Source organism: Melanaphis sacchari, unplaced genomic scaffold (assembly GCF_002803265.2).
Source record: "Melanaphis sacchari strain LSU unplaced genomic scaffold, SCAv2.0 Contig79_pilon_pilon, whole genome shotgun sequence".
NCBI classification, from domain to species: domain Eukaryota; kingdom Metazoa; phylum Arthropoda; class Insecta; order Hemiptera; family Aphididae; genus Melanaphis; species Melanaphis sacchari.
Genome location: NW_020271559.1, coordinates 1,620,457 through 1,646,674, shown reverse-complemented (window position 1 = coordinate 1,646,674; position 26,218 = coordinate 1,620,457). Strand labels below are relative to the sequence as shown.

At 25.7% G+C, this 26,218-nt stretch overlaps 6 protein-coding genes across 10 annotated transcripts in view; 2 read left to right on the top strand and 4 right to left on the bottom strand.

Annotated features, from left to right (window-relative positions):
- The window catches only part of LOC112601527 (protein kinase C, brain isozyme), an 86,290-nt gene extending 82,651 nt beyond the window's left edge, over positions 1–3,639 (bottom strand). For 3 of the 4 annotated variants that reach the window (XM_025349197.1, XM_025349199.1, XM_025349200.1), the window contains exon 1: positions 3,123–3,639. In XM_025349197.1, coding sequence (XP_025204982.1) covers positions 3,123–3,307 — 185 coding nt within the window. In that variant the 5' untranslated portion in view covers positions 3,308–3,639. The remainder of the gene's footprint in view (positions 1–3,122) is intronic. The other variant, XM_025349198.1, reaches the window with a different exon arrangement.
- A 296-nt stretch (positions 3,640–3,935) lies between these two features.
- On the top strand, positions 3,936–6,571 carry LOC112601529 (mediator of RNA polymerase II transcription subunit 29-like). The gene is made up of 2 exons (XM_025349201.1): positions 3,936–4,479; positions 6,378–6,571. The coding sequence occupies exons 1-2, from the start codon at positions 4,074–4,076 to the stop codon at positions 6,560–6,562; spliced, it is 591 nt and encodes a 196-aa protein (XP_025204986.1). The 5' UTR covers positions 3,936–4,073; the 3' UTR covers positions 6,563–6,571.
- Positions 6,572–6,646: 75 nt separating this feature from the next.
- Positions 6,647–8,384, bottom strand: LOC112601526 (coatomer subunit delta). The gene is made up of 3 exons (XM_025349196.1): positions 8,341–8,384; positions 7,955–8,269; positions 6,647–7,884 (listed from the first exon to the last, which is right to left on the bottom strand). Exons 2-3 carry the CDS (start codon positions 8,245–8,247, stop codon positions 6,678–6,680), a joined length of 1,500 nt encoding a protein of 499 aa, XP_025204981.1. The 5' UTR covers positions 8,248–8,269; positions 8,341–8,384; the 3' UTR covers positions 6,647–6,677.
- A 1,927-nt stretch (positions 8,385–10,311) lies between these two features.
- LOC112601561 (glutamyl aminopeptidase-like) lies at positions 10,312–21,377 on the top strand. Its single transcript, XM_025349252.1, has 16 exons — positions 10,312–10,444; positions 11,604–11,795; positions 16,591–17,118; positions 17,190–17,451; positions 17,529–17,699; positions 18,163–18,260; positions 18,331–18,465; positions 18,528–18,689; positions 18,749–18,971; positions 19,028–19,152; positions 19,217–19,420; positions 20,200–20,419; positions 20,485–20,614; positions 20,675–20,788; positions 20,878–20,986; positions 21,079–21,377. The coding sequence occupies exons 2-16, from the start codon at positions 11,628–11,630 to the stop codon at positions 21,220–21,222; spliced, it is 2,793 nt and encodes a 930-aa protein (XP_025205037.1). The 5' UTR covers positions 10,312–10,444; positions 11,604–11,627; the 3' UTR covers positions 21,223–21,377.
- Positions 21,378–21,746: 369 nt separating this feature from the next.
- On the bottom strand, positions 21,747–24,504 carry LOC112601560 (phosphatidylinositol N-acetylglucosaminyltransferase subunit P). Of its 2 annotated transcripts, XM_025349250.1 has the most exons (3): positions 24,355–24,504; positions 22,388–22,513; positions 21,747–22,310 (listed from the first exon to the last, which is right to left on the bottom strand). In XM_025349250.1, the coding sequence occupies exon 3, from the start codon at positions 22,189–22,191 to the stop codon at positions 21,784–21,786; it is 408 nt and encodes a 135-aa protein (XP_025205035.1). In that variant the 5' UTR covers positions 22,192–22,310; positions 22,388–22,513; positions 24,355–24,504; the 3' UTR covers positions 21,747–21,783. The 2 variants fall into 2 exon arrangements, with proteins under 2 accessions (XP_025205035.1, XP_025205036.1); XM_025349251.1 differs by lacking the exon at positions 24,355–24,504 and having other exon boundaries at positions 22,388–22,592.
- Positions 22,635–24,348, bottom strand: LOC112601559 (acyl-CoA dehydrogenase family member 9, mitochondrial-like). Its single transcript, XM_025349249.1, has one exon. It carries the CDS (start codon positions 24,297–24,299, stop codon positions 22,635–22,637), a length of 1,665 nt encoding a protein of 554 aa, XP_025205034.1. The 5' UTR covers positions 24,300–24,348.
- Positions 24,505–26,218: the final 1,714 nt, after the last annotated feature.

The window sequence follows — 26,218 nt, the reverse complement described above, 5'->3', positions numbered from 1 at the left end:
AATATGCGTAACGAAAAGGTTAAAAAATTCTCAGAATGTATATTTTGTTTAATACTACCTCCCTTTCATGTCCCGAAAACCTTATTTCATTCTAAAATTATCAAGCAGAAATATTTAGTGGTAAATCTCTTGGGCTGAATACATTGTAATACTCAAATGAAATTAATAACCAAAAAAAAAAAATAAACATTAACACGAAAATTTAAAAATAAAATAAAAATGCCAACGGTCTAAATAGATTTAAATTCTTTAAAAACAATTAAAAGTTCTTGAAAAAGTTCTTAAATTTTTAATTCTAAATTAACAATGACTGATAAAAAGTTCAGTGGCTTTAGTAAATATACTAAAAAAGTCTGTTTCAACTAGTAATACAGTAAAATGAACTTAAACGATTTTAGCAAAATCATCGAATATTACATATTATTACATAATAATTATTAACTTATAACTTATGAATCAATATTAATGTATCATAAAAGAGTTCATGGTATAAAATATAAAATAATAGGTAATATACGTAATGACTAATAAAAAAAATTCAAGTCCCTAACATTAATATTTTTTTAAATAAAATTAACTAAAATATAATAACTAGGAAATATCATTATTTTTTGTATAAATATCCGATTTTCTAAAAATTTCAACTTCAAGTGTCTCTAAAAGTATAATATGCCTTTATATATATGGTAATTTTAAATTGCTGTAAAAAATTTAGTAAATGTTTTCTTTCAAGTTGTATTACATTTTGAAGTCTAAGATATTAAAATTAAATTTGTATGAATTTTAACTACTTTCAAAATAATTTGCAATGATTGTTTGACAAATTTTATCAACATTTGAACTTCATACACTTTTTAAAAAAAATTGTAACTGTATATATTGTATAATTTTAAACTACCTGGAAAAGAACCACTTATTAGGAACCTTGAATAATATTTTCAACATTTATGACTACATAAAAAATAAATTGAAACCTCCCAATCCAAAGTTTTGGTTACGCTGCAACCTACACGTATATCTACAAATTAACGAAGAATAGTAATTCGAGATTTTACATAATATTATGTACATTGTAAAATTATTAACAGTGTACTAATTAAGTACCTAAAATAATTTAAACAATAGACATTTCTTGAACATCATAATGCAAATATATTTGTAAATAGATAAAAAGTTGTAATAAATAATCAATCATATTATATTCATATATATCAGGGATGGGCAACTGACGGCCCACGTACCATTTTTAACTGGCTCGTGTTACATTTCAAATTACTTTATAAAAATATAAAATGTTAGGATGTTTTTGTATTTTATATTCGATATAATGTTTATCGTAAAACATAGATATGGATTCTTATTTAATATTATATTATTAATAGGAGCATAGTTAACAAAATTAATAGATTATTAATTTAGTATCTGTTGTATCGTGCTGGCTGATTGCTTTGACTTTATTATTTTCGCGTTTAGTATTATGTTTCTAAAATGGCCGCCAAAAAACGTAAAATATTGGCTCGCTAGATATTCACTTTCAAAAAATTAGGCCTCTAGTAGCATCGAGATGCCATCCCTTATATACGAGTACATTCACAAAAAATGATCGAAAATACTCGACTCGCGAATCATAGACAAATAACAATTATTTATGACTTAAGTTCCATAGATCTATATTATTAATCTTATCTACTTAACCATAAAAACTGTATATTTCATTAAAACTTCAGAGTTTAATTTATAAAATTTAAGGTTTAATGTTTTAAAAACAAATTCCATGTACCTAAGTAGGTATATCTAATATAAAGCCAAAAGTAATGAAATTTTTAAAAATATAAAGGAGCTCATAGAGTTAAAAAAAAAATATTCAACCAAATTTTGAACTATTTTTAACATTGCTGAATAATAATATCGTAGGTATTTAGAATAATATTTATGCATTTATAGTATTGAAGACACCATTTACCTTTATTAGGTATCTAATATAAAGGTACTATTAGCTACTCTTAACAGTTTTTTATTCAATTTTCTCGAAAAATATAACACAAGTGAAAAATAATTATTATACAATAAACATTTTTAAACAAATTTTTGATCTATTCGCCATATATATTAAGCACAAAGTATAATAGCAAGGGAGAAAACATAAGTATTTTAAAGTTTGCCCCACCCACCATCAAAACAAAAATAGGTACCTACAGGAAGTAATTAACCTCAGACTAGTATCTAAGAGTATAAAATATAAGAACTTTAAAAATTATTCCAAAACTTTCTCGGGATTTATAAAAACCAAATCTGAAAATGGGTCCTTTTAATTTTTCAAAAATACTATTTCAATTGTATTTCCGCGTTTACTTTTAAGTAATATGTAAGTAATAAATACGAAAAAATACAAATGAATAAAAAAAAGATATCGTAAAAAATATATTCTTCCAAATATCTTAAATAATTATTATAACAAGCCAAAATAATAAATTTAAAAAAATAAATATATTTACCTATTATTTAAAAAAAATAAATATATTTTCATTACACCTATTAAAAAAAATGTAATCTCTGAAGTATAGAAAAAATGTTATTCATAAAACATAAATATTTTGACTCAAAATGTGTAATTACTAAAATTATATAAGTATACAATTCTGTATATCGCATAAAACTTATCTACATAGTTTTCACTTTTCACACAGTAAATTTACATAACAATAACATTTAAACATTTTTACAGTAAAATACAGTACCTATATAATGTTACTAAATAAAAATAATTGCAACACTTAAATGACCAGTTCGATTATCAAACTTAAAAGTTAATAATTAAAATATGTGTAAAAAATTACATAATTTACCATAAATCATGATATTACCTAAGTTAAACTTGAATTTTATACAAATTATTTAAAACAACACCTATGAAATTTTGTTACTACGGCGGAATAACATACCAATTTCAAAATACTGAAATTTATTAGCTTACACAATGTTTTAAAGTATAGTAATAGATCGGAGGTAATTTTTTACATAGCCTTGGCTTTATTTTTCTCAGTAACAGTTAAGCACAAGGAAATCGAAAGAACTTATAGAAATAAAATAAAATTAAAAATATATATATTTTCAATATTTACCATATAAAGTCCTTGCAATGGCTACAAAAAGTTGGTTGCTTAAAGAATCTCGGTATAAATTTGTGATCTTTGACGTTATAGACGTTCTTCTTTTTTAAAGCTCCTTTGCGCCCACGTAATCGCAGCCCAAATTTGGTATTCATATCACCAGTATTGTCTTCCATACTTCCGTATTCGTCAGCCATAATTTTACCACAACTATTCTCCCGGACAATTATTTAAAAACGACGATGATCGTTACAGTGTCAATACAATAAAATATTTATATATAATGATATCGAACAATCAGTGCGCTGTAGTACTGATAAGAAAGTGAAAGAGAGAACGAGGGAGACACACAAGCCTCGACGCATAGTGTAGTGACTGGCGACTGGCGAGCACCGACAAAAATTGTACTAGCGACTGCCCGCGGCATAGAGCGTCAGAGCTTGCTGCGGAAATATATTTTGATGAGCGCGCTATCATCTAGATTTGACCGAGGTCGCCAACCTAGTCACATCAGTGTGACACGTCCATAATACATATTGTAAACCGTGATAAAATGACATGGTATAATAGCAACTTTTTATACGCATACCTTATTCTATCATGTTGTAAACAATGTGTAGAATCACGATCTCGTTTATAGAACCGGAATCGTGATCATAAGAGATAACGCCGTGATTATAATATTCTGAATTATCAATCGCCAATTATTCATTATTCATTAATTAATTAATTATAATGTGTCAAAAATCCCAAGTCGCGAAGATTAATCTGTAAATTTCAGTCAACTATATTTTTTAATTACTGATTTTTGCATCTTGAAAATATTTGTATTAAAATTTACTTTTTTAAGCTTATAGTAAAAGTTGTAAACGTTTAATCTGAAATTATTATTTCAGTATTATTATTTTAATAAGTAAAATAAGGTATTCCCCAAATATTAAAATTCATTTTAATAGTTGAAAGATGTCTATGCCCGTATTTCCATCAAATACACCTCAAGTTCCTCAAGCCATGCAACAAGTACAACAGCAGCAACAACAACAGCAACAACAACAACAACAACAGCAGCAGCAGCAACAACAACAACAGCAACAACAACAACAGCAGCAACAACAACAGCAGCAACAACAGGAAAAATTAGACAATATATCAAAAGTGAAAACTCAAGTGATTCAACTCAAAGAATCATTAAGTTGTGTGCTACGTGCAGCTTCATATACTCTACAACAAAATCATTACATAGACACAGGATTATTAAAAACTGTAGAAATACCCGGGCCCCGATTTGAGAAAACCATTGAAGAATTTTTTTCGATTTGTGATCAAATTGAGTACAATCTCAAGACTGCCATTGAATGTCAACAACAAGGTATACTGCTAAATTATCTTGATTAAACTACTCGTTATTAAAAAGATAGTTATTTTTACCTAAGATTCTGAGAAAAACTAGATTATAATGTCTATTTTTCCTAATTTTTACATAGTAATTAGATGCCTATTTAATATAATATATAAGTTCTTCCAATTCATAATTCATACAAAAAAAAAAAAATACTTAGACTAAAACAAAAATTTGTTGAAACGATTAACCTAAACTAAAAAAACCCCCCTTTCTAAGATTCTCTATGAATATACTATTAGCTATATTTACTATTATCACCTATCTACAATCATATATACAATAAAATTTTCTAAAAATATAATATTTAAGTCTTAAAAATTTTGATGCTCATTTTTAAACTTAATAATTTACTTAAAAGTTACCTATATCAGGTATTGACTATATCTACCTAATTTTAGTCACTTGGTTTATAATACATTCATACACACAATGTTAGAATTATCTAAATCCAAGCCAAGAAATATCCTCCAAATTGGGTTTTAGAACATTAGACGTTACTTATTATCACATTCAAAACAAACATTTTTTGTTGAATCAAATAACTTAAACTTAAATAAAAAAACTACCTATTGATATGCTCATCAAAAATATTAATCTAAATAATTATTAATTATCCATAGTACTAAGTTCTAAATCAATGAAGATTTAATATCAAATTAATTATCTATTTGTATTAGTAAATTGTACTAATTCATACAAAATGTATCTCCAACAAGATAACATTTTTTTTTTTACTTACATATTATAATTCCTTATTTAATTTTTAAAATATAAATTAACTTATTAATTTCCAGGGATATTAACTATTTTAAAGAAATTGATATTAAATCATTGATAACAAAATAAAAAAGGTAGAAGGCAAGTGGGTATTGCTCTACTGTACATACTGTACATAAGGTCTTAAGTAGAACTCGTTTTTGAGAAAATCACTATAATGTAATTTATTTTAAATTTGAATTTAAAAACCCATCATATACAATGAAAAAAATTCTAAATGGTGACTATCTAAAGCTTAGTAACCATGGTTATAAAATAATTATTTAAAAATTGTATTTGTGTAAAAAAACCCCATTTTGCCTAATTATAAAAAAAAAAAATTGAAATTTTCTAATTTAACCTCTTTGAAGTACAAACTAGGTCCAATCTTATATTCAAAACTGCTCTTTAAGTAAAAATCAAAGCATTTCATTGATTACTTATTATGTACTCAGACATAAAAAAAAAAAAATCATCATAAAATCAACAGATTCATCAGACAACTCAGAATCTAATTTTGAATAAAATTATTACTTTGCTAAATCTTAATATATTCAATACATAGCAATATAAAAATATTTATAGCTAATTAAAAAAAAAAAAAAAAAAACCATTTTAAAATCTTTCTTACTGATTTCAAAGATTAAAATAAAAAAATGTTTGCATTAATCTATTACTAATTATATTATCTATATATATTTATTATTTTTTTAAATTTAAATTATACTTATGATTTTTTTTTTTTTACTCAACTATTTTGATAATTAATAAATATTTACAGTTTTTTGGTAATCTCTCAAACAAAAACTAAACATCAAAAGTACTATTTATGTATATATTTATAAGTTATTAACAATTTTACAAAAATGTTATTTTGATCAATATTATGTTGATTACAATATTGAGTCATTTGAAATTTACACCACTTTTCCTCTTCCCTACTTGAAAATTAATAACAATATTAAAGTATTATAATTTATTAATTTATAAATTTATATCTACAATATATTTATTATTTAATACTTATCAGCTTTAAAAATGTATATATTTATAAGAAAATATAGTATTAGGTATAATTACTAATATAACAATAATATTTTGATGTTAAGGTATAAGCAGTCAGCGCTATATACCACTAATGGTATATCCTACAAGAACAGAACCATTACCAGCTCAGGAATTAAGTTCACTCACATATCCTCAATATTTAAGCACAGTCCGATCACAGATTTCTTATTTAAAAGAAATTCAAGAATTATTGTTATCAGCAACTCAAAATAATTCTAATGAATAATAAAGAAAAAATGTATATTTAAACAGCATTTTATAATGTTTATGTATAATATATAAGAATTTTTAATAATAATAAAATAACTAATAAGTGTTCATAAAAGATATATTCATAATGTTTAAACTATTTCATAATTTCCTGTGTATAAAGATGTCTCAGAAGTAAACTTTACAGGTGTGTTATCATCAACAAGTCTAATTTCCATTGGCTTAATTTTATTGTAAGATGATTTAGACATGAAATCAACCTTAATTGGGAAAAAATCAGAGGCAATCGATTTGGGTGCTTCAAATTCAATAGATCCTGTTGGATTAGACGAATCAACTACAGCCACTGACCATATTAAAACATTTTTTTTAGGCTCATAACTATAAACTCCACTGCACTCTTGAATAACAGGAGCATTACCAAATGGCAATGGTACTGTAACAGTAACATTATTCAACTCGAGGTCAGCATGTTCCAAATTATACTCAATATTTACATCACAACCACCATAACCATTTTCACTAGGCCAACAATTAATTGAAAGTGGTATAGCTGATTCTTCTTGTGACTGAAGAGTCCATTTTAATAATCCTACTTCTGAGTCTAATGGAAATGGTTTTGTTGGATTTTTTAAACCTATTAAACGGTTAGTCTTGAAAAGTTCCTTATCAATATTAGGATGAGTTTGCAATGGAATATTTCCAGATTCAAAATTAAACTGTAAAACAATTTTTTGATAAATTTCATTTGAAATTCTTAATGATATCAATCCATGTAATTCAAAATTGCGAACACCTCCATCACGACCAACAATAGCAATTAAACGTTCTTCTTTTTTAATATGAACGTCTTTTTGAACAGTTGAAGAAGTTGATGAAATAGTTGATGTCTTGTTAGTAACAACTTTTTCACCTTCTGATTTCAATTGATCAACAAACAAATCAACATCTTTCGATTTAGCTCCTAATTTCAAAGCTTTATTGCTTGATGTGTATTTTGGTGTCTCAGGCTTGGATACTTTTATTTCATAAATTGAATCTGCAACTGGTGTCATCGACATATAAGAGCTTGATGATGTTGGCATACGAACTCCCTTTTTGACAGCATCAATTCTTTGACGTTGTAATTCTTTTGCTTTCTCACGCATTTTAACCTTAGCATCGCGCTCTTGTGATTGACGTACTGCTTGATACATTTTCTCTTCATGAGAATCCATTTCAACAAATGTTCTTACTTGCGCTAAATTAACACTCTCTCTATAACCAAGAGCAACAATTTCATCAAAAGCAAATATTAAATCAAAAGATTTTTTTGATACCTCACTCTCATCGACTAACCTAGAACAACAATTATTTACATAATTATTAATATAAAATACATTTTTAAATAAAGTTTTCAAATATTTACTTGCAACAGTCCAAAACTACTTTTGAAAATAATCTTAATGTTTCCAAATCTTCTAATATGTTACTAGTCTTTGTAGTGATTAATAACATGTATAATTTTTCCAATGGTTGATATACATATCGTACAGAATCTGTCTCAACAAACGTATGTTGAATATGACGTTTTTCTGTCGACATTAGCTTAGGAAACGCCGCCAGTAAACCTTCAATCCGCGCTTTAGTCATTTCAACAAACTGTCGTGAAACTATAGTTTTTCCCGTTTTGGTGCAAACGGCTGAAGCCAACAGCACCATTTTGGCAGTGTATTTGCGCAAACTAAAAAATATATTAATTAGATACTCAAAAAAAATGTATTTATTCAATAAGTCGAGCCAAGTATTTCGTACCTTAAACGTAAAATTAAATCAGTAATAAAGTTCTAGCAGAATAAATTGAAAAACCTTTAGTCTTTACCAATTACAATTTACTTTATACACTTAGAAAAAATGTGTACACACTACAATTTTTAATGATCAAACATCAACATATCATCATGCCCCGTGGACCGTGGTACGAATAACTGGGTATACTGATTCTACAATTCGCTAAAAAACAGTATATCATGGAGTAAAAAACAATTACTCGACGTGTATTCGACCAATAATGTTGTTCGGTGATTCGACAAATGTGAGATAAGCAATTATATCTATCGCGATAATGGACTCGAACGAGTAACGACGAGGTAAATATGACGTCACGGACCAAACCCAGCAACTAACAAACCTAAAGCAAACCTATATTTTGTTAAAATTTTCTATCCAGAATTCGTATATTACTGCAATTTCTTATCACAATCTAAATTATCAATCTGACATGTGGCATGGTATTTGGGTTACGGTTGGTTGCTAAACCAAACCCAACAAAACACAAATGGAAAATTGCATAAACGCAGTAGTGTCTTTAAGAAGATGACTGAAATAAATGCCTTAGATGCCAAATTTAGGTAAAAAATAATGAAACCGCTCACCACGCTTTCTGCAACTGATGACAAAAATTAATTTTAATTTGTTATTTTATTTTTATTTTTTTTTTCATATGAAAATTTATGATTACAATTATTATTAAAGACATAAAACAGAAATCAATATAAAATATTTTATTACACTTTAAGTACTTCACTTTTGTTTGATCGCACGTGTACGACAGTTCTTTAGATGAGAAGACGATGTAAACAATATGTGCGAAAACAAATAATTTAGAAGTTACAGCAAATTTTGTATTAGGTATAAATTTTTATAGATGCCCTTGGTGGCTATTCGTCATACTAAGATATTTTTTACAAATTATAAAATGTTGATAATTTAATATTAAATAGTAAATACTATAATTTTCATACCATATAGCCCTGACTTTATCCTCCAAACTTATTATAACTAAGGACTTATTAGTTCATAAAGTTACAAAAGACTCAAAATCAACTCTTTTTAATTTCGAATTAAATACATCAACATTTCAAAAAAAAATTATCAACTTAATAATTTATAGCAAAAAAGGTTAGTTTTCATCTCAAAAATATAAATTTGGGTCATTACATATCACTCTTTATTACTCTTTAAATGGTATAACAAAATCCAAGAATTTTTAACTATGAGTATCTTAAGTATACTTAAAAACTCCATAAATTAAAATTTGAATAAATTTCTTATTAAAGGAAAAATGACGAGTGTGCACTATGCATGCTTCGTGAATCATTCATTAATATACTTCATCAATTAAAACACAACAATTGTTTACAGAAGCTAAATTATCCCATACAAAAAAACAATTTTATTATTTTTAATTATATTGTATTGTATGCCTATGATATTTATATCTACGAATATTATTATATCTACAATAAAAATTATCAAAGTTTCGTTTTATTAAATTAAAGTAATAACACTAATAACGATTTTATTTATTTAATTTTATAAATGTACTACATTATCAAACATATTATATAAGTAATAAATTTAAAAAGAAACTTATTTATGTACTTTAAATATAATATTGGGTGTGTGTGCGTGTGATCCTATAAACCATAACAGCGTCGTATTTTATATTTATATACATTATGTATACTAGGTACCTATATAATACCTTTTAAATAATCCGAATTAAATATTAGTAGTTATTACTATAGGATCAGTGATAATAATTTTTAAATGATTTAAGAATAATTATCTTGAAATAATATTTTATAATCGTTTGTATACAATATGGTTGGAATTTTTAAATTTGACCATGACCAGCAAATAAGGTTAAATAATAAATTGATTCAAAATTAGTTTCACTTTCTTGAATTACATCAATAAGTTAACTTATTGAGTCTCACTCTCTACATACGTTCTTAGTAGGTTGCAAATAATTAATCACTTTATAACAGACAGTTAGATCATTTTTATTTTATCTTACGCGTATTACCGTCTGCAAAATTACACTCACAACACTGCAGATTCGGAGATTTACAAAGTACGTTTTTAACCAATAATTTAATTATATTTATAAATAGTTATTTATTTTGCTCGGACACAATAAATTAAAGTCTGTCTATAATTTTAATCTGATTAGATAATTGTAATTTAAAAAAATATGTATACTTAGTATCTAGTATGTAAATACACATGTAAGTATATAAATTCTTTTTCATATCTATAATAATTTACTAAAACTGACGTTGATACCATTGGCGAGTTCTGTAAACCTAATGTTTTGAATATAAACATATTATTAATAATTGTACTAATGAATTATTACATTAAAGGAATACATTTTTCTTGCTCAAATATAGTCTAAAGATAATAAAACTTGAATTTTGGGTTAATAAGCACTTGCCACTTTGTAATCTTAACAATTATTAATACTCATTAGTCATTGCTCAATGATATCGCAGTATCGCATCAATTTTCAATCTATAAATTTCACGCAATTAAAAATAATATTTGATTTATTATAAAATAATATCACGTTATAAGAGTTGATGATTAAATCAAATCATATGCTTATATTAAAATTTTGATAAAAAATATTGCAAACTTGTTGGTAAATCATTGTCACAAAAAAATAAAAATTTCCTGGGCACTTACCAAATACTATATAACTATAAGTAACTATATAACTTATACTAGTAATTTAACATTTTTTCTAATAATAAGACTTTATTAACATAAAATTGACAAAGTATTGATTTTGAATTTTGAATTATAGGTACACAGATATGTATTAGGAATAGTAGCTTGGTTTATACATTATATATATTTTTTTATTGAGTATATAACAATTTAAATTTAACTTCAATTATAGACAAAAAAGCAGGTAGGTTTATTATAGTGGATTAACATAATATAAATAAACGAAAATACTTGACATTTTTACTTATTTTGATCAAACCTAAGGAAATTTAAGTAATAAAACCATCACGTCATATTAGGGTATTTACAAAGGTGTAATATAGATGGTATAAAGGTTTATAGTATAGTATGGTAAACTCGCATTTTTGTAGCACTTATTGGTGGATATAATAAAAATATAGGTACACTATTTCGTATGGTTTAAGCTTTCCATTAAAATGCATGCTTACATATTATATCATATAATTAAATATTCATCATCTTGACAAACAATAATATAGATAGCTAATTTTATTGGATCAAATATGATACCGGTAATAAAATGGATGTTTCTACTTGTTTTGGCGGCCGTTCCCATTGTAACAATCATAACAATTATGATCAATCAAACAATGGAATTGGAAAGGATTCCAGAAGACGAAAAGCTTCCGGAAATTACATCAGCTAGTTATTTAATGGCCAACTACAACTCGGTAAGTGAATGGAATAATATATGAAAAATATAAACGATTATTAAGCATTTTATACGGATATGTGATAATTATATAATTGTTAAAATTTGTTGATTCAGAACGTTATGTATGGAGGCACCGAAAAAAGTTAGCATATCATATATTACTATAGGAAATATGGAGCAATTTTTTTAAATTATCAAATTTTTCGTACTGTTTAAATGCTCGTTTTCGTATATTGTAATCTTTGTACACCAATGTGCAGTGTTCGCACTAACCAAATCAAAAGAAATGTACAAAATACAAATAATAAAAAAATTGCTTTTCTGAAAAATTATATTTGAATATGATAGTTACTGTTTATTATAATATTTTTTTTATTTTATATATATAATTATACTTATATTACCTAGAAAATTATTAGATAATTAATTACTATCAGTATAAAATTAGATATAGGTAGGCACTCAAACTATATGCCTACCTACTTACCTGCCCACCTTTTTTGAACATTATAGCTTCAGCCATTTTTAAATTGTAAAATTTATTAAATACTTACTTATGATCACAAAATTGGAAGAAAAAAATAATAGATACAAATAAAAATAAGAGAAAGAGAGGGTTATCCAAATAGATGAATCTTTATTCCAATGAAAAATAAATTACTTTATAAATGGTCTTTATTGTGAATTGTGAACTGTGAGGATAAATAAATCTCTAATTATATCACAGAGTAGACCTAAAATATATATTTATAGAGTATAACCACTAACCGACTAATTAGTAACCAATCAGGTATGTTCAAGGCCTTATACTGGTCCCAGGTCCTAGTCACTATTAAAATTAATGGACTACGATGCACTGATGAAATTTTAGGAAGATTTTATTTTATGTTTATTGTAACAGAACAGTATCAATATAAAATTCCGATAAAGTTTAATAAAAAAATACAACCAAATCCATTAGACATTTTTGAATTAAGATTAATTATATATAGTTTTCATTCATGATTAATAGGCTGCAGCTATGCAAGTATTACATGCTATCGGAAGAGTTTGAAATTTTATAAATAACAAATGTATTCGTATTCAGTATCCACAAGATTCAAGCTAAGAAAATAAGTACTAATACCTATCTATATTACTTAATACTTATAACTAATGTCAGAAGTTAAAATAAATCAAAGTACAATATTTTTTATTAATCAATATAAACTCTTCAAAAAGTTTGAATATAAAAATACATTACTATTACGTGTGGGTGGGTGTTTTTAATGTTTATCGTTAAGTAAATGATAATATTATACCTGCTTAATACACATACACACATATAATAGGTTTTCTTATAGTTAAAAATAATGAGGTGGTTAGGAATACCTATATTCACATAATTTATAAATATTATAAGTTACCTATAACTTTATAACTTTATAAACACTAATGTCCCTATAACCTATTATAATATTACATATACATACTATAGACAAGTTAATGATAATAATAAATATATACCTTTCATACCTTGTATACCTTTCATGATGTTTTGAATGACAGCAAAGAGAATTATGAATATCTGTGCAATTTAACTCTAAACATTCTATTCTATTTATTATTGACGAGTTATATATTAAACCATTCATGGTTTGACGCAATTTTAATCCACCACTTTACTCATTGTACGTATTCTTTATACGGCTTACGAGTTACGAGTAACAATATAAATAATCAATAATGGTAACAAACTAAAATACAATGTAAAGATTTAAAGGTTTAAATCATATGAATTTTGTGCAACCATCAAATAGCCACATTTTTTTTTTTTTTAATTCAATTGTACCTAATATATAAATTGTAACTATTATAATTTATTGTAATATTCAGTTTTCATGGGTAGCTGAGCGAATTACCAACATTTTACTATTGACTATATCACTATACGTTATATATTTATGTCTTTATTTACCTAATATTATTATATTATTAGGTCATAAAGATAATGTCACATAGAATATTTACTCATAATATTTTAACAACTGCTTAAGATGATAATTTAATACTATACGAGTATAGTATACCTACAGTACATTAATTATAAGTTTGAAGTGAAAACTACCAAATTAATAATATTAGTAGATGAGTCGTAGGTATTAACTAGATATTAGTTAAGTGCAATCAAAGATTAGAAGTAGGTAATTAAATCAATCACACAATATTACAACGGTTTAAGACGATATAAATGGACAGTTTCGCAGTGGGAAAAATACCTAACTAAACTTAAAACATTAAACCGATTTTTTTTCTACAAATAAAATGTAAAAAATTAACAACCCGAAGTTAAATCAAACTCTTAGACCCATAATCCGATTAGCTGATTAGGTTAGACGGTATCGACTGTGGATCTAACTATAGTCTATACTCTATATGAACATATAATAATATTACATATAGTACGCATATATATGTAATAGACAATAGTATACTCATACCTGATACATATAACAATATAACATATCAATAAATCATACAATATTAATATTTACCCATCATGACAAAATACATGGAATATAAAATATATATTTAGTCTAAGAGTTAATAACCCTTATACATAGGTATTTATAATTTATAAGGTTATAGTTAATTTCATTATTCTCAACACAATTAAATTGCAGTAGGTGTTCTTGAATTAGATATGGACATATGGAGTAATTTTATTAGACAATTAGGCTATTTATTTTATTTTGATAGAATAATAGAAATTTTCGTTTCTTGTCTCTTATTGATCGGCTATTCGGTTATAACGTATTTCTCATTAGAGTGTAAAAGGTACTGCAACTGATAATAGTGCTATATCTAACCTAAGAATAGGGATCCCCTAATCATGAAGTATTGGTGGGTTAGCAATATATGACCGTTTCTCCTTTTTGTGGATGGAGATTTTTAATTTTCTTGAGATGCCAGTCGAAGATGATCATTATGTATATTATGTGTATTTGTGTATATTATGTAATTTTAAGTTTTATTCAAACTCCTTGAATCAATAGCTGTTGCTAATGTGCAATATTTTTTTTGGAGTATGGAAATACGCTGATTTTCACTTTAACGTGGAGCAGCAAGATAAAGTTGGTTCGTTAAAATAAGAACAACCGATAATGTGATTTCTCACGTGCTTTTTCCTCCGTTCTTTCGTTACCCAAAATTTGATTATGGTAAGGTATACTATTCACGGCCATATCAACTACTACATAATCGAATATCCGAAATAAAATAAATTATATAGTTGTTTTTGGATTTTTTCTGGTCATCTCAAGTTCAATTGTTATCAAACACTACTCTCTATAGGTGGATAGTATTAATTTTTAAAATTCCTTAATTAGGTAATGTAAGCTCCTATATCTATAAGCTTTTATTAAATAAATGACAGATTAAAAATAAATAAAAAATGCCATTACTTTTTTTTTAAATATTAATCTTATAGTTAAGATTTTTTCATACTTGTAATTATGTTTAAAAATCAATTAAATTAAATAAATAAAAAATAATTTGAAAATCTGATAACTTATTTTTATGTAATTTTGTTGCTGTAAAAACAAATTATTATGAACCATGTAAATAATTTTAAAGTTGTTTACTAAAAAAAAACATTTTATCAAAATAAACTGAAAAAAATCAAATATTTTTTAAATAGCACAAAAAACCAAAATATTTTGAATATTATATGGTTATTATAAAATGTAAATAAAAAAATATACACCAATTGAAATTTTCAAATCTATAGTTTTTCATTTTTAATTTACCTATTTATATTATAAAGACTTAAATAATAATTATTCTGTTTACTAAAATATGTTATTTAAAATTTCTCAAACAGCCAATATGTATTTAATATTTTTAAATATCATCAAAATCGAAAAAAACATTTAAAAGAGTTTTATATTTTATTTTCACACTTTTTGAGATGTACCTAATGGCTAATACCATTTTTATTTTTTTAAACTGACGAAAAGGTCCACTGTTCTTGTAAGAACTAAGAGATTATACTATCTTATTTTACGATAAAAAGTAATTTATTCTATACTAATTACTTACCGTTATTTATATATAGTTAAACTACTCAACAATATATTATTTATAATCGTATATTTTATAAGTATAGTAAACTGCAAACTTAAGAAATAAGAGCTGATATTATATTATCTTATAATATAATAATAATATATTATATAAAGTATAAACCACAGATTTATATATAATTATCAGTGGTATAACATACTATGGTCTTAAATTAATATTTGATATGATATCAAAACTTTATAAAGATAAGTTTTATAGTGATTGTCTAATGTCTATTGTGTAAGTAACGCCCTGAAGTTCTATAATCTACATAGCAATATAATGTTAATTTGTTTTGTTAGTTTTTAGTTGTTCGAGTAGGTGATTGTACAATTCCTTCAGTCATAGATATTAAGAATTATTCAACTTTTCAAAGTTGAAAAATCCTGTCTTGTGCTTAAGAATTTAGATTTTGGTTTACACACGTTAATTACTGTATATAGTATAAAAACAGTTAACAATTGATATACCTAGTACTTTTTTATTTTCACTACAAGATTTGTAAAACATGGCAGTAAGTTTTGAATTAACCGCCCACATTTATTTATTTTTTAATACATACAATTATAATTACCTATACTATATTATATGGGTACTTAGTGTATAAATTAATGTGCAACAAAAAAAATAAGATTGATGACTTATTACTGTACTCGTATAATCTTATTTTATTATTCTTAAAGCATATTGTTAATTTTTTTGTTCAGAGTATAATGGAAGATAAACCATGGGCATCTACACATCGTTTATCCCAGCATGTTCTCCCTCAGCAGTACTTTATTAATCTGTTCCCAAATCTTGAACAAGGTTCATTTGTTGGTACTGTTGATATTTCAATAATATTGGACACTACTCAAAGTTATATTAAACTACATTCAAAAGGATTGAATATCAAAGAAACTAAACTAAATTCCAGTTCTATAACAGCAATTTTATATCCAGAACATGAATTTTTAGTTATAGTACCTAATGAAGAACTAAATGCTGGAGAATACAAATTACATATATCATTTGAAGGTAGTTTATTAAATAAAATAGTTGGATTTTATCGAAGTGTTTATACAGATTCAAAAAGTCATGAACTACACTATATTGCTACTTCAAAATTTGAACCAACTTATGCACGTTTAGCATTTCCATGCTTTGATGAGCCTCAGATGAAATCAAAATTTAAAATAAGTTTAACTCGACCATCTGGTAATAACTACATAGCATTATCCAATATGAACCAAGAGGTCAATATAACAATTAATAGAGATCAATTCAAATTTCATACTGTTGAATAATAATAATAATAATATTTTAGTCTGAAGAGTTGAATGTACCTACAAATGGATTGACTACTGTTCATTTTGCAAATACTGTCCCAATGTCTACATATTTGGCTTGTTTCATTGTATGCGATTTTCAATCACTTGAATCTGTTAAAGCAGATCAAGGATTTCCATTAACAGTTTATGCCAGAAATGGTCAATCCGAAAATATGAAGTATGCTCAACATGTAGGTCTCAAGGCAATTAATTTTTACGTCAATTATTTTGGGATTCAATATCCATTACCAAAATTAGGTATGTGCTTATAAAAACTTGCAGTATTGAATTTTAAATATATTGATTGTATAATAATAATTTATTAAATTGTTAAGATCTGATAGCAATCCCAGATTTTGTTTCTGGTGCCATGGAACATTGGGGTCTTGTGACATTTCGTGAAACTAGTGTTTTATTTAAAGAAGGCGTTAGTTCTAGTACTAACAAAGCACAAGTAGCCTTAACTGTTGCTCATGAACTGGCTCACATGTGGTTTGGAAATCTTGGTATGTAATTTTTTTTTTTTGTTACTTATATTTTTGCTATACAATCTATAAATAATATTTGCAATAAGCATAAATGATAAATTTATTTATATGATTGTTGAAGAGGTTTTGAGTAAAGAGACCACCCATGATTGCTAGTTTATCATGTCTAGTTGATTTTTTTTTAAAACGTCTAGTAGTTCAAGACATCAATTACACTTTAGTCGTCTACTGGTATCAACAGGTAAAGTAATATTTAATAGGTTAGTAATGAGGGAGTTATGATAGTTTTGTAGATAGGAGTGAAATAACTATAAGAGGTTAAGGTAATATTTTGGATGAGATGGATTAAATAGATCTTATGAGTAGTTAGATACATAAAAAAGAGCTTTAATGATTTGGCGAAAGCGGTGTATAAATATATATATATAAAAAATAAATATATCTAAACCATGAATAATTATACCTAAATACATTTTTTCAGCTACTATGAAGTGGTGGAATGACTTATGGCTTAATGAAGGGTTTGCTTCTTATATGGAATTTAAGGCATTACAAGTTGTCCACCCCGATTGGGATGTTGTATGTATTTTATATATTTATTTGTTTTTTAAAACTATTATTCTTTGTTATTTTTAATTTATTTTGTTAGGACACAATGTTTTTAATGCATAGTCTTCAATCAGTACAAAATCTTGACAATAAACTTAGTTCTCATGCTATAGTGCAAGATGTTTCTCATCCAGATCAAATAACTGAAATTTTCGATGTCATATCATATAATAAAGTAAGTTTATTTAGTTCCAATGTATTACATTTTTTTTTTAATAATATTATTTAATTTCCTAGGGTTCTTCTGTAATACGAATGTTAGAAGGTATGTTGGGTGAAGAAGTATTTAGAATAGGAGTAAGCGCTTATTTGAAACGTTTTGCTTTTAACAATGCTGAAACTGATGATTTATGGGCAGAATTACAAACAGCAACTCAAAATACAGTTGATGTTAAAAAGGTGAAAAATGAGTAGTTATTATTTTGTATAAATTTATAATACTTGATTTATAAAAATAGCTTATGGATACGTGGACACGACAAGCAGGGTTCCCAGTAGTATCGGCAATAAGAAATGGAACTAAACTTACCTTAAAGCAGCAAAGATTTTTCTCTAACCCAAATACTGTTTCTTCAAACAACTCATCTCCATATAATTACAAATGGGAAATACCTATCACTTATACCACTTCAATCAATAAAACTGTACATAAGTTTTGGTTAAATAAAGATGTAGATTCGAGTTAGTATTATGAAGGTGACAAATATTTACATTGATATTAATTACTTATTTAAAAGTTACCATAGATATACCCGACGCTGAATGGATAAAACTAAATCATAGACAAATTGGATATTACATTATAAACTATTCAGAAAATGATTGGTGTTTACTCAATAAATTATTAGAAAAAAATTTTGATGTAAGTTTTTGAATATTTTTTTAATAATCATTGTACTATTGTATAAGAAATGTACTATTTATAGGTATTAAGTGCTGCTGACCGTTCAAATCTCATTCACGATGCCTTTAGCTTAGCAAATGCTAATTATTTACCATATGGCATAGCACTAAACATGACAAAATATTTATCTTTGGAACATCATTATGTTCCTTGGGATGTAGCTGCTACTAATTTAAATGCATTAAGGAACAATTTTTATCAACGTGCAGCATACAAGAATCTTGAAGTAAGAATATTGAATTAAAATTTACAATGGTATTATAATATTATACAACAAAATAGATAAATTATGTCAAGCTTAATTCATGAAATCAATAGCACCATTACAAAATACATCAACCTATTCCAATTTTATGTAATATGTAATACACAAATGATTTTTCTGCAAAATGCATAATTTTGGCAATGTTATCCAATAATGTTACTGTTTTCTACAGGATTGCTACAATTTTAAAATCAGTTATACATTCAATATTATAAACCTAAAAATATTTTTCACCAAAAACTTTTCAAAAGTTTCAAAAAATTTTTATAATTTTATGTAAAGATCTGTTATAGGCATTTGGTAATAGCTAAACAATTTAGAAAGCATACTGTCATAATTTTCTTATACTTATTTACAGTCTTGATAAAATTTATAAAAATCACCTAAATTTGAAATTATATTATAGTTACAAATTTCTAAGATATTACCATTGATTATCAATGATATTACTAATACTGCTACACTAATATATTATTATAAAATTTTATTTTGAATTTTCTATACACAATTATATCTTAAAAATATTACACTTAATTTTTGCTATTTTTATATAATACCATAAACTTATTCAAACCTTTCAATCTTTTAAAGCTAATAACAATCATAGAAATATAATGCATTGATCCACCATCCATCATATCTTAACATTAATTTATTGTATCTCAAGAAAATAGTCGATTTCATAAATTTAACAATTTTACTAATTTGGCACAATTATTATTCTTTATTGTTTATTTAAGAAATATGTACAAAAATTATTGGGGAATATAAAAGAAGATTTTTGGAGTGATTCAACTGACAGAAACTTTTTGCAACGTAGACTTCAAGGAGTTATTCTCAATTTAGGATGTTTATATGGTTTACCAAGCTATCAAACAACAGTATATAAATTATTCAAACGTTTCTTGGATGATAAAGTTCAACCAAATCCAGATATTAGATATACAGTTTATTACTATGGTAAGTAGAATTTTAAATAAATTATTTATTACTATTTAAATCAATTATAAAATTTTTTTGTTCAGGAATGTCTCAAGGTAATTCTAGTGAATGGGATAGATTGTGGAAATTATTCTTAAATGAACAAGAACCTCAGGAAAAAATCAAACTAATGGTTGCATTGACTGCCTCAAAAGAAACATCAATATTAACTAGGTAAATTGTGTATTTAAAATTTAATTGATATTGAATAAAACATATTTTGTTGTTTTGTAGACTATTGCAATATGCAAAAAATGAGAGCTATGTTCGTTCCCAAGATTATTTCATAATTTTATCACAGATAAGCCGTAATCCTATTGGAGCCCAATTAGTATGGAACTTTTTAAGGTAATTATGTATATTTTTTATAATTTAATTTTATTAAAATTAACAATGAAATTTAAAATGTTATTTAATGTAAACTTATGTTATTTTAGGGATGAATGGCAATACTTGGTTAATCGTTTTTCTCTAAATGATCGGGCATTTGGAAGACTTATTCCTTCAGTTTGTTCTAATTTCAATACACATGAACGCCTTGAAGAAGTAAATGTTATATTTTTAATTAGAACTTAATTCTGAATAATGTACTTTTTAACATACTTAATAATTATACATAAATGTACTTTTTTTTTTAGATGAAAATATTTTTTGATAAACATCCAGAAGCTGGAGCTGGAAAAGCCGGTCGAAAAACCGCACTAGAAGTTGTATCTAACAATATAAAATGGTTAGAAAATCATGAAGCTGTTATTAGTAATTGGTTGATTAATTCTATTTAATTTTTAAAAATTGGTTGATTTTTGTTTGTTAATATTTAAAATATCAATATCTAATTTTACAGGGTCATATTAATATTTAATTCATATTAACCTTTTTATTGTTCCCATTCTTAAACTAATATAAAAGGTTTGTTCCTATTTTTATATTCACTGTGTATATCTTAATACAATTAAATAATAGATAAAAGCTTAAAATTAAAAAATAAGTGGTTTTGAGTCATAAATAATTGGACAATTTTCTTCATATTATATTTTTAGTAGCGTAAGATATTTAATTCTATTTTAAATAAATTATATTTAATACAAGAATTAAGAGGTAATATTAGTGAATGAAACAGATTTAAAATAACATTATGTCACTTTTTACAAAATTTAGTATTGTTATATTAGATCTTGTTATTTTTTAAGTTAAACTGAGTAGGATAACACTAGACTTTTATCTTTATTACATCCAAAATAATTTAATACATATTTACTGATACAATGTATATATTTATTAAAACAATCAAAAAATCTTATGGTTCATAATTCATAAAAATTTAAATAAGTAAAAATAATAACTTAATTTATATTTTTAGAATCTAAATATAATGTTTTACAAACTTCTGAAAGATTAAGGTCAGAAACTGTTGGTATACCTCCAGGACGAACTTCTTTAATTGTTTCTCGGGCATATGAATCTGTTAATATTCGGGGATCATTCATAGGTGGAACAAGTAGCATATTAATAGCTGGGTATAAAAGAGCAATGACCACAATGACAAAACATACCCACACAGGTATGGCAATTGCCCAGTACTTCTGTGGTAGGTATGTTAGGCCAATAAATTCCAACCAATGACTCGGTATAAATGCCCATGCTAAATAAACAACAAATGCAGTCTTAGAAGCTAAGTATAAGGCAAACCCATAATTGGCTCGACTTTCGGTTGGCGATGGAGTGTTTTGACGAGTTTCAGAAGTGATCATAGTCAACTGATGAAGTTTCAAGTTCAAATTTTTGTACTACCTCAGATAAAAGTTTAAATATATCTAATAAACCATTAGAACTTGCACGCAAAGATTTAAGTTCTGTTGATTCCAGTTTACTGAAAAAAAAAAATGTCTTTTACTACCTATAAGTTTATAATGTAAGGAGTATAAATCACTAAATTGTAATACTTACACATTTACAAATTTATCTGCTATATCACAAATTTTTTTAACAGATTTATTTGGCTCTTTTTCTACTCTAATAGCATGATAGATAGCTCTAGCTCGATGAGGAGTTCCAGCATCAAATTTAAGAGTTCTGAGATTTTATTATTTAGGAAAAAATTTTTTAACAGATAATTAGATAGTAACATTAACATATAATACAATCAATTAAATTTTATACAAACATAACTATATTAGAATTGATGATAAATAAATTAAAAAATATTTCTTTTCAAAGGATGTTCAAAAAAATAACTTTTCTCGACAAAACAATTTTGGCCAATAATTTTATAATGTGGATCCACAACATTGTGTGGAGCATCTAGTATTTCATTTACTCTTTGATTGCACTGTTCACGAATACTGTTGCAAAATACATTGGCAAAAACTAATTCTGTAGGATATAGTTGAGTATTTGAATTATAAAGTTTTTGCGATACTCTACGTAACACAGCTGCTAAAGCAAACAAATCCATAGCAACACTGTTAACCCTTTCGAGTATCATTTGGTAATAGCAAGTGTCTGGACCAAGATTGATAAACATATTCTGAACACCAAATTGTAATCTACTCAAACAATATTCTAGATCCAATGCCTGTTTCTTGAGTGACGGATGTAAGTGCTTCTCAATGTAATGATTCAATTTTGGTTTATTTTTCAACGATCGTTGAATTCTCATAATATGACTTAATGTATACTTGGGAAACATAAGTGGATTTCTTAATTGTTTCACATCTTCTGCCATAAACTGCCCAGCATACTGAATGCCAAGTAGTGCACCAACAATCGGTAATAAATTTGATTTACCTTCAAATAATAACGAGTTTTCAATATATTTAAATGACTTCTTGGATAGACCCAAATCATTCAACAAATTTAAACAACTACGTGTTGTTTCGCTAACAAACAAACGAGCAAGAATCAACTCATAGTCACTCTTAGGGTTGTAAGTATCTAATAATAGACTAGTAAATTCCAGAACACAGTCCATAGTATACAAATGACTATTAAGCTTTCCTAGTTTAATCAAACTGGATCGATCATGGGAATGGAAATTTTTAGAAGTTTTTTCAACAATACTTTTTACTTCACCTAATGTAGCAGAAGATGATTCCAATAAATCACCATTAAACAACATTGTATAACAGTTATGGCCTTCATTTTCAGATCCTAATATACAATCGGCTTCAACATTTTTAAAAGTCACATTATAATGATTTCCTTCAGAAGTAATTTTAATGCCACTATTTTGTGATTTCTTAACTAAAAAGGCGGTGAAAAAATTTTGTTCACTCTCTGGACGATTGCATTCATCCATGGTTTTAGCAAGTACTAAAAACATATCGGCTCGTTCTCCATTCACTACCCATTGTTTTGAGCCATTTATCACCCATTTCCCATTTTTTTGAGAGGCTTTAGTTTCAGTGTTTTGAATATCATGTCCATATTTGCTTTCATAAATACAAAATGATGCAATACACTCACCAGAAGCCAGTTGAGGTAAAAACTTTCTTTTTTGTTCATCTGTTCCAGTCGTATTAATGCACTTTACAACACTACCATGGGCAATATATTCTCGTAAGTCAGCAAAATTAATTCGCTTATAAGCTTCCGAAACTGAAGCTGAAGACAATTCTAAACCTCCAAATTCTTTGGGCACACAAACACCGAAGAGTTCATCCAATTTCGGTAAGTTGACTTCTTTGGTATTTATAGCAAATGCTGCTTTTACAAAATTTCCTACATATAAACTTTTCGCAAAAGAAGGCAACTTTTGATCAACAGTATTTCCATGAGGATGGGACTTGTTAGAAACAACAGCGGCGGTTTGCGAGTAATAGCGACACAGAGAGCTAATCTTAAATCTATATAATGACATGATAAATATATTATTATATAATTTAATGTAACTTATACTACTGAATTAAGGATACACGGTGTGCAATTTTTCTTCAACTAGTTCAACCGGAACTCCTAAAGACATCGCAAATTAAACACAATTGTAAATAATTATTAATCTACAACTTTAACAGTTTAACACACCAGTCACAAATGTATAAACTATAAATTATTAAAATAAATAAAATAATATAATTTTTTATTTTGTTTTGTTAGGTTAGAAATATGATTAACCGGTAACCATAGATAATATAGGATCTTATCTTTCTATGCCGGTAACAAGAAATTGTGTAACATTTTGGATTGTTAAAAAATTGGATCTAGTCACAGATATATAAAAATTTTATACATATATCTGTGGATCTAGTTTTTACTTTAAAGAGATGAAAATTGTATAATATATATATATATAAATTCCCATTATTTATTTATTTCGAAAAAGATAAAAAAAATTAATGAAAATGCTAGTTTCAACGTAATGCTAATTTTTGATAAAATTAATTTAGTTTTTTTTTTTAACTAAAAAACTATAATCGTAGATACTTTTACCAAATATTTAAATGATAATTTCCTATAAATAATATAATTTGTAAGCTATTTATAGAAATTTTCAATTATTTTTTCATATATATATATAAATGTTGATAAAATATTTAAAACACTTGATAGAAATAGTTAACAATTTGATACAAGATTTTTATTAGCCAATTAAAACATTTCAAAAATTTATAGGTAGTCATAATATTTATTCATAAGCATTTAAATTTAGAGTTTTGATGAAATTTATGAAATCTCGAAAATTTTCAAATTATTTTGTAGTTCAAATTCATAAAAATTTTTATTTTTATATTCGAGATTTAAAATTTAATATAAGGTTCTTTATATACGTTTTCAACCTATTTAATAAAAAAAAAAAATTCTACTTACATAGTTACATGACAAATTCATTTTTTAAGTGGTTTAAGTTTTATTAAACTTAAAAGAATATGATAAAATAAAAAATCTCTGTAAATAATAATTTAGAAGTATAAATAATAATTAACATTGTTAATTACATTGTTTAAATACATAAATTTTGTCTAAATTTGGATTTTAAATATCTGTAGAAAAATCGTGATTACCTACCTATATATTTATTAGATTCTTTGATTTCAATGTGAACTCCTTAAAAGAAATTGTGTATTAAATTGCTAATCCTAGCTATGAAAATTGTTTATTTTATAAATTTTAAAAAACAATCTTAAAATGTTCGTTTTTAGTGAAAATTTTAAATATCTACAATTATTCGTTTTTTATTATTACAAAGTATCTTAAGTATCATATACCGTTTTAAGAAAAGTTATTTTAGTGTTTACGAATTTCAACCTAGCTATATTATAAGCCTATAACCAACGACTACCTAACAGAATTAATACCTACATAAAAATGGTTAGATCTTAGATACGCCAATAAGCGATAATAAATTGTCCATCAATTTCAAAAAATTAAAGCATTAAAGCTTAGGTTTATAAATAGATTGACGATTTTATATATCTAAAGTTATACGAGGTAATCTTAGAAACGTTTAAGTAATCAAAATAACTTAAAACTATAGATATTTTTTTATTTTCAAATTTCTTATTTTGATTTAATGTTTTTTTTCTTAAATTTTATGTGGAAAAATAATATTTGAAAACTGTTGAAATAATTTATAATGCAGGACTGTCAGCTAAACTACCCCGATTGGCTATCAAAGTAAGATTTAAAAAGTAACGTCCATAGCGGCAAGCTTAGGCTAAATTTTGAAGAAGCTTATGACGTCAAACCACTGAAAAAAATATTAATAACTTGTATGTCCTCTTTTGGGGCTCTGAAATTTGCATTATATGCAATATTCACTATAGTATTTTATAAGGTAAG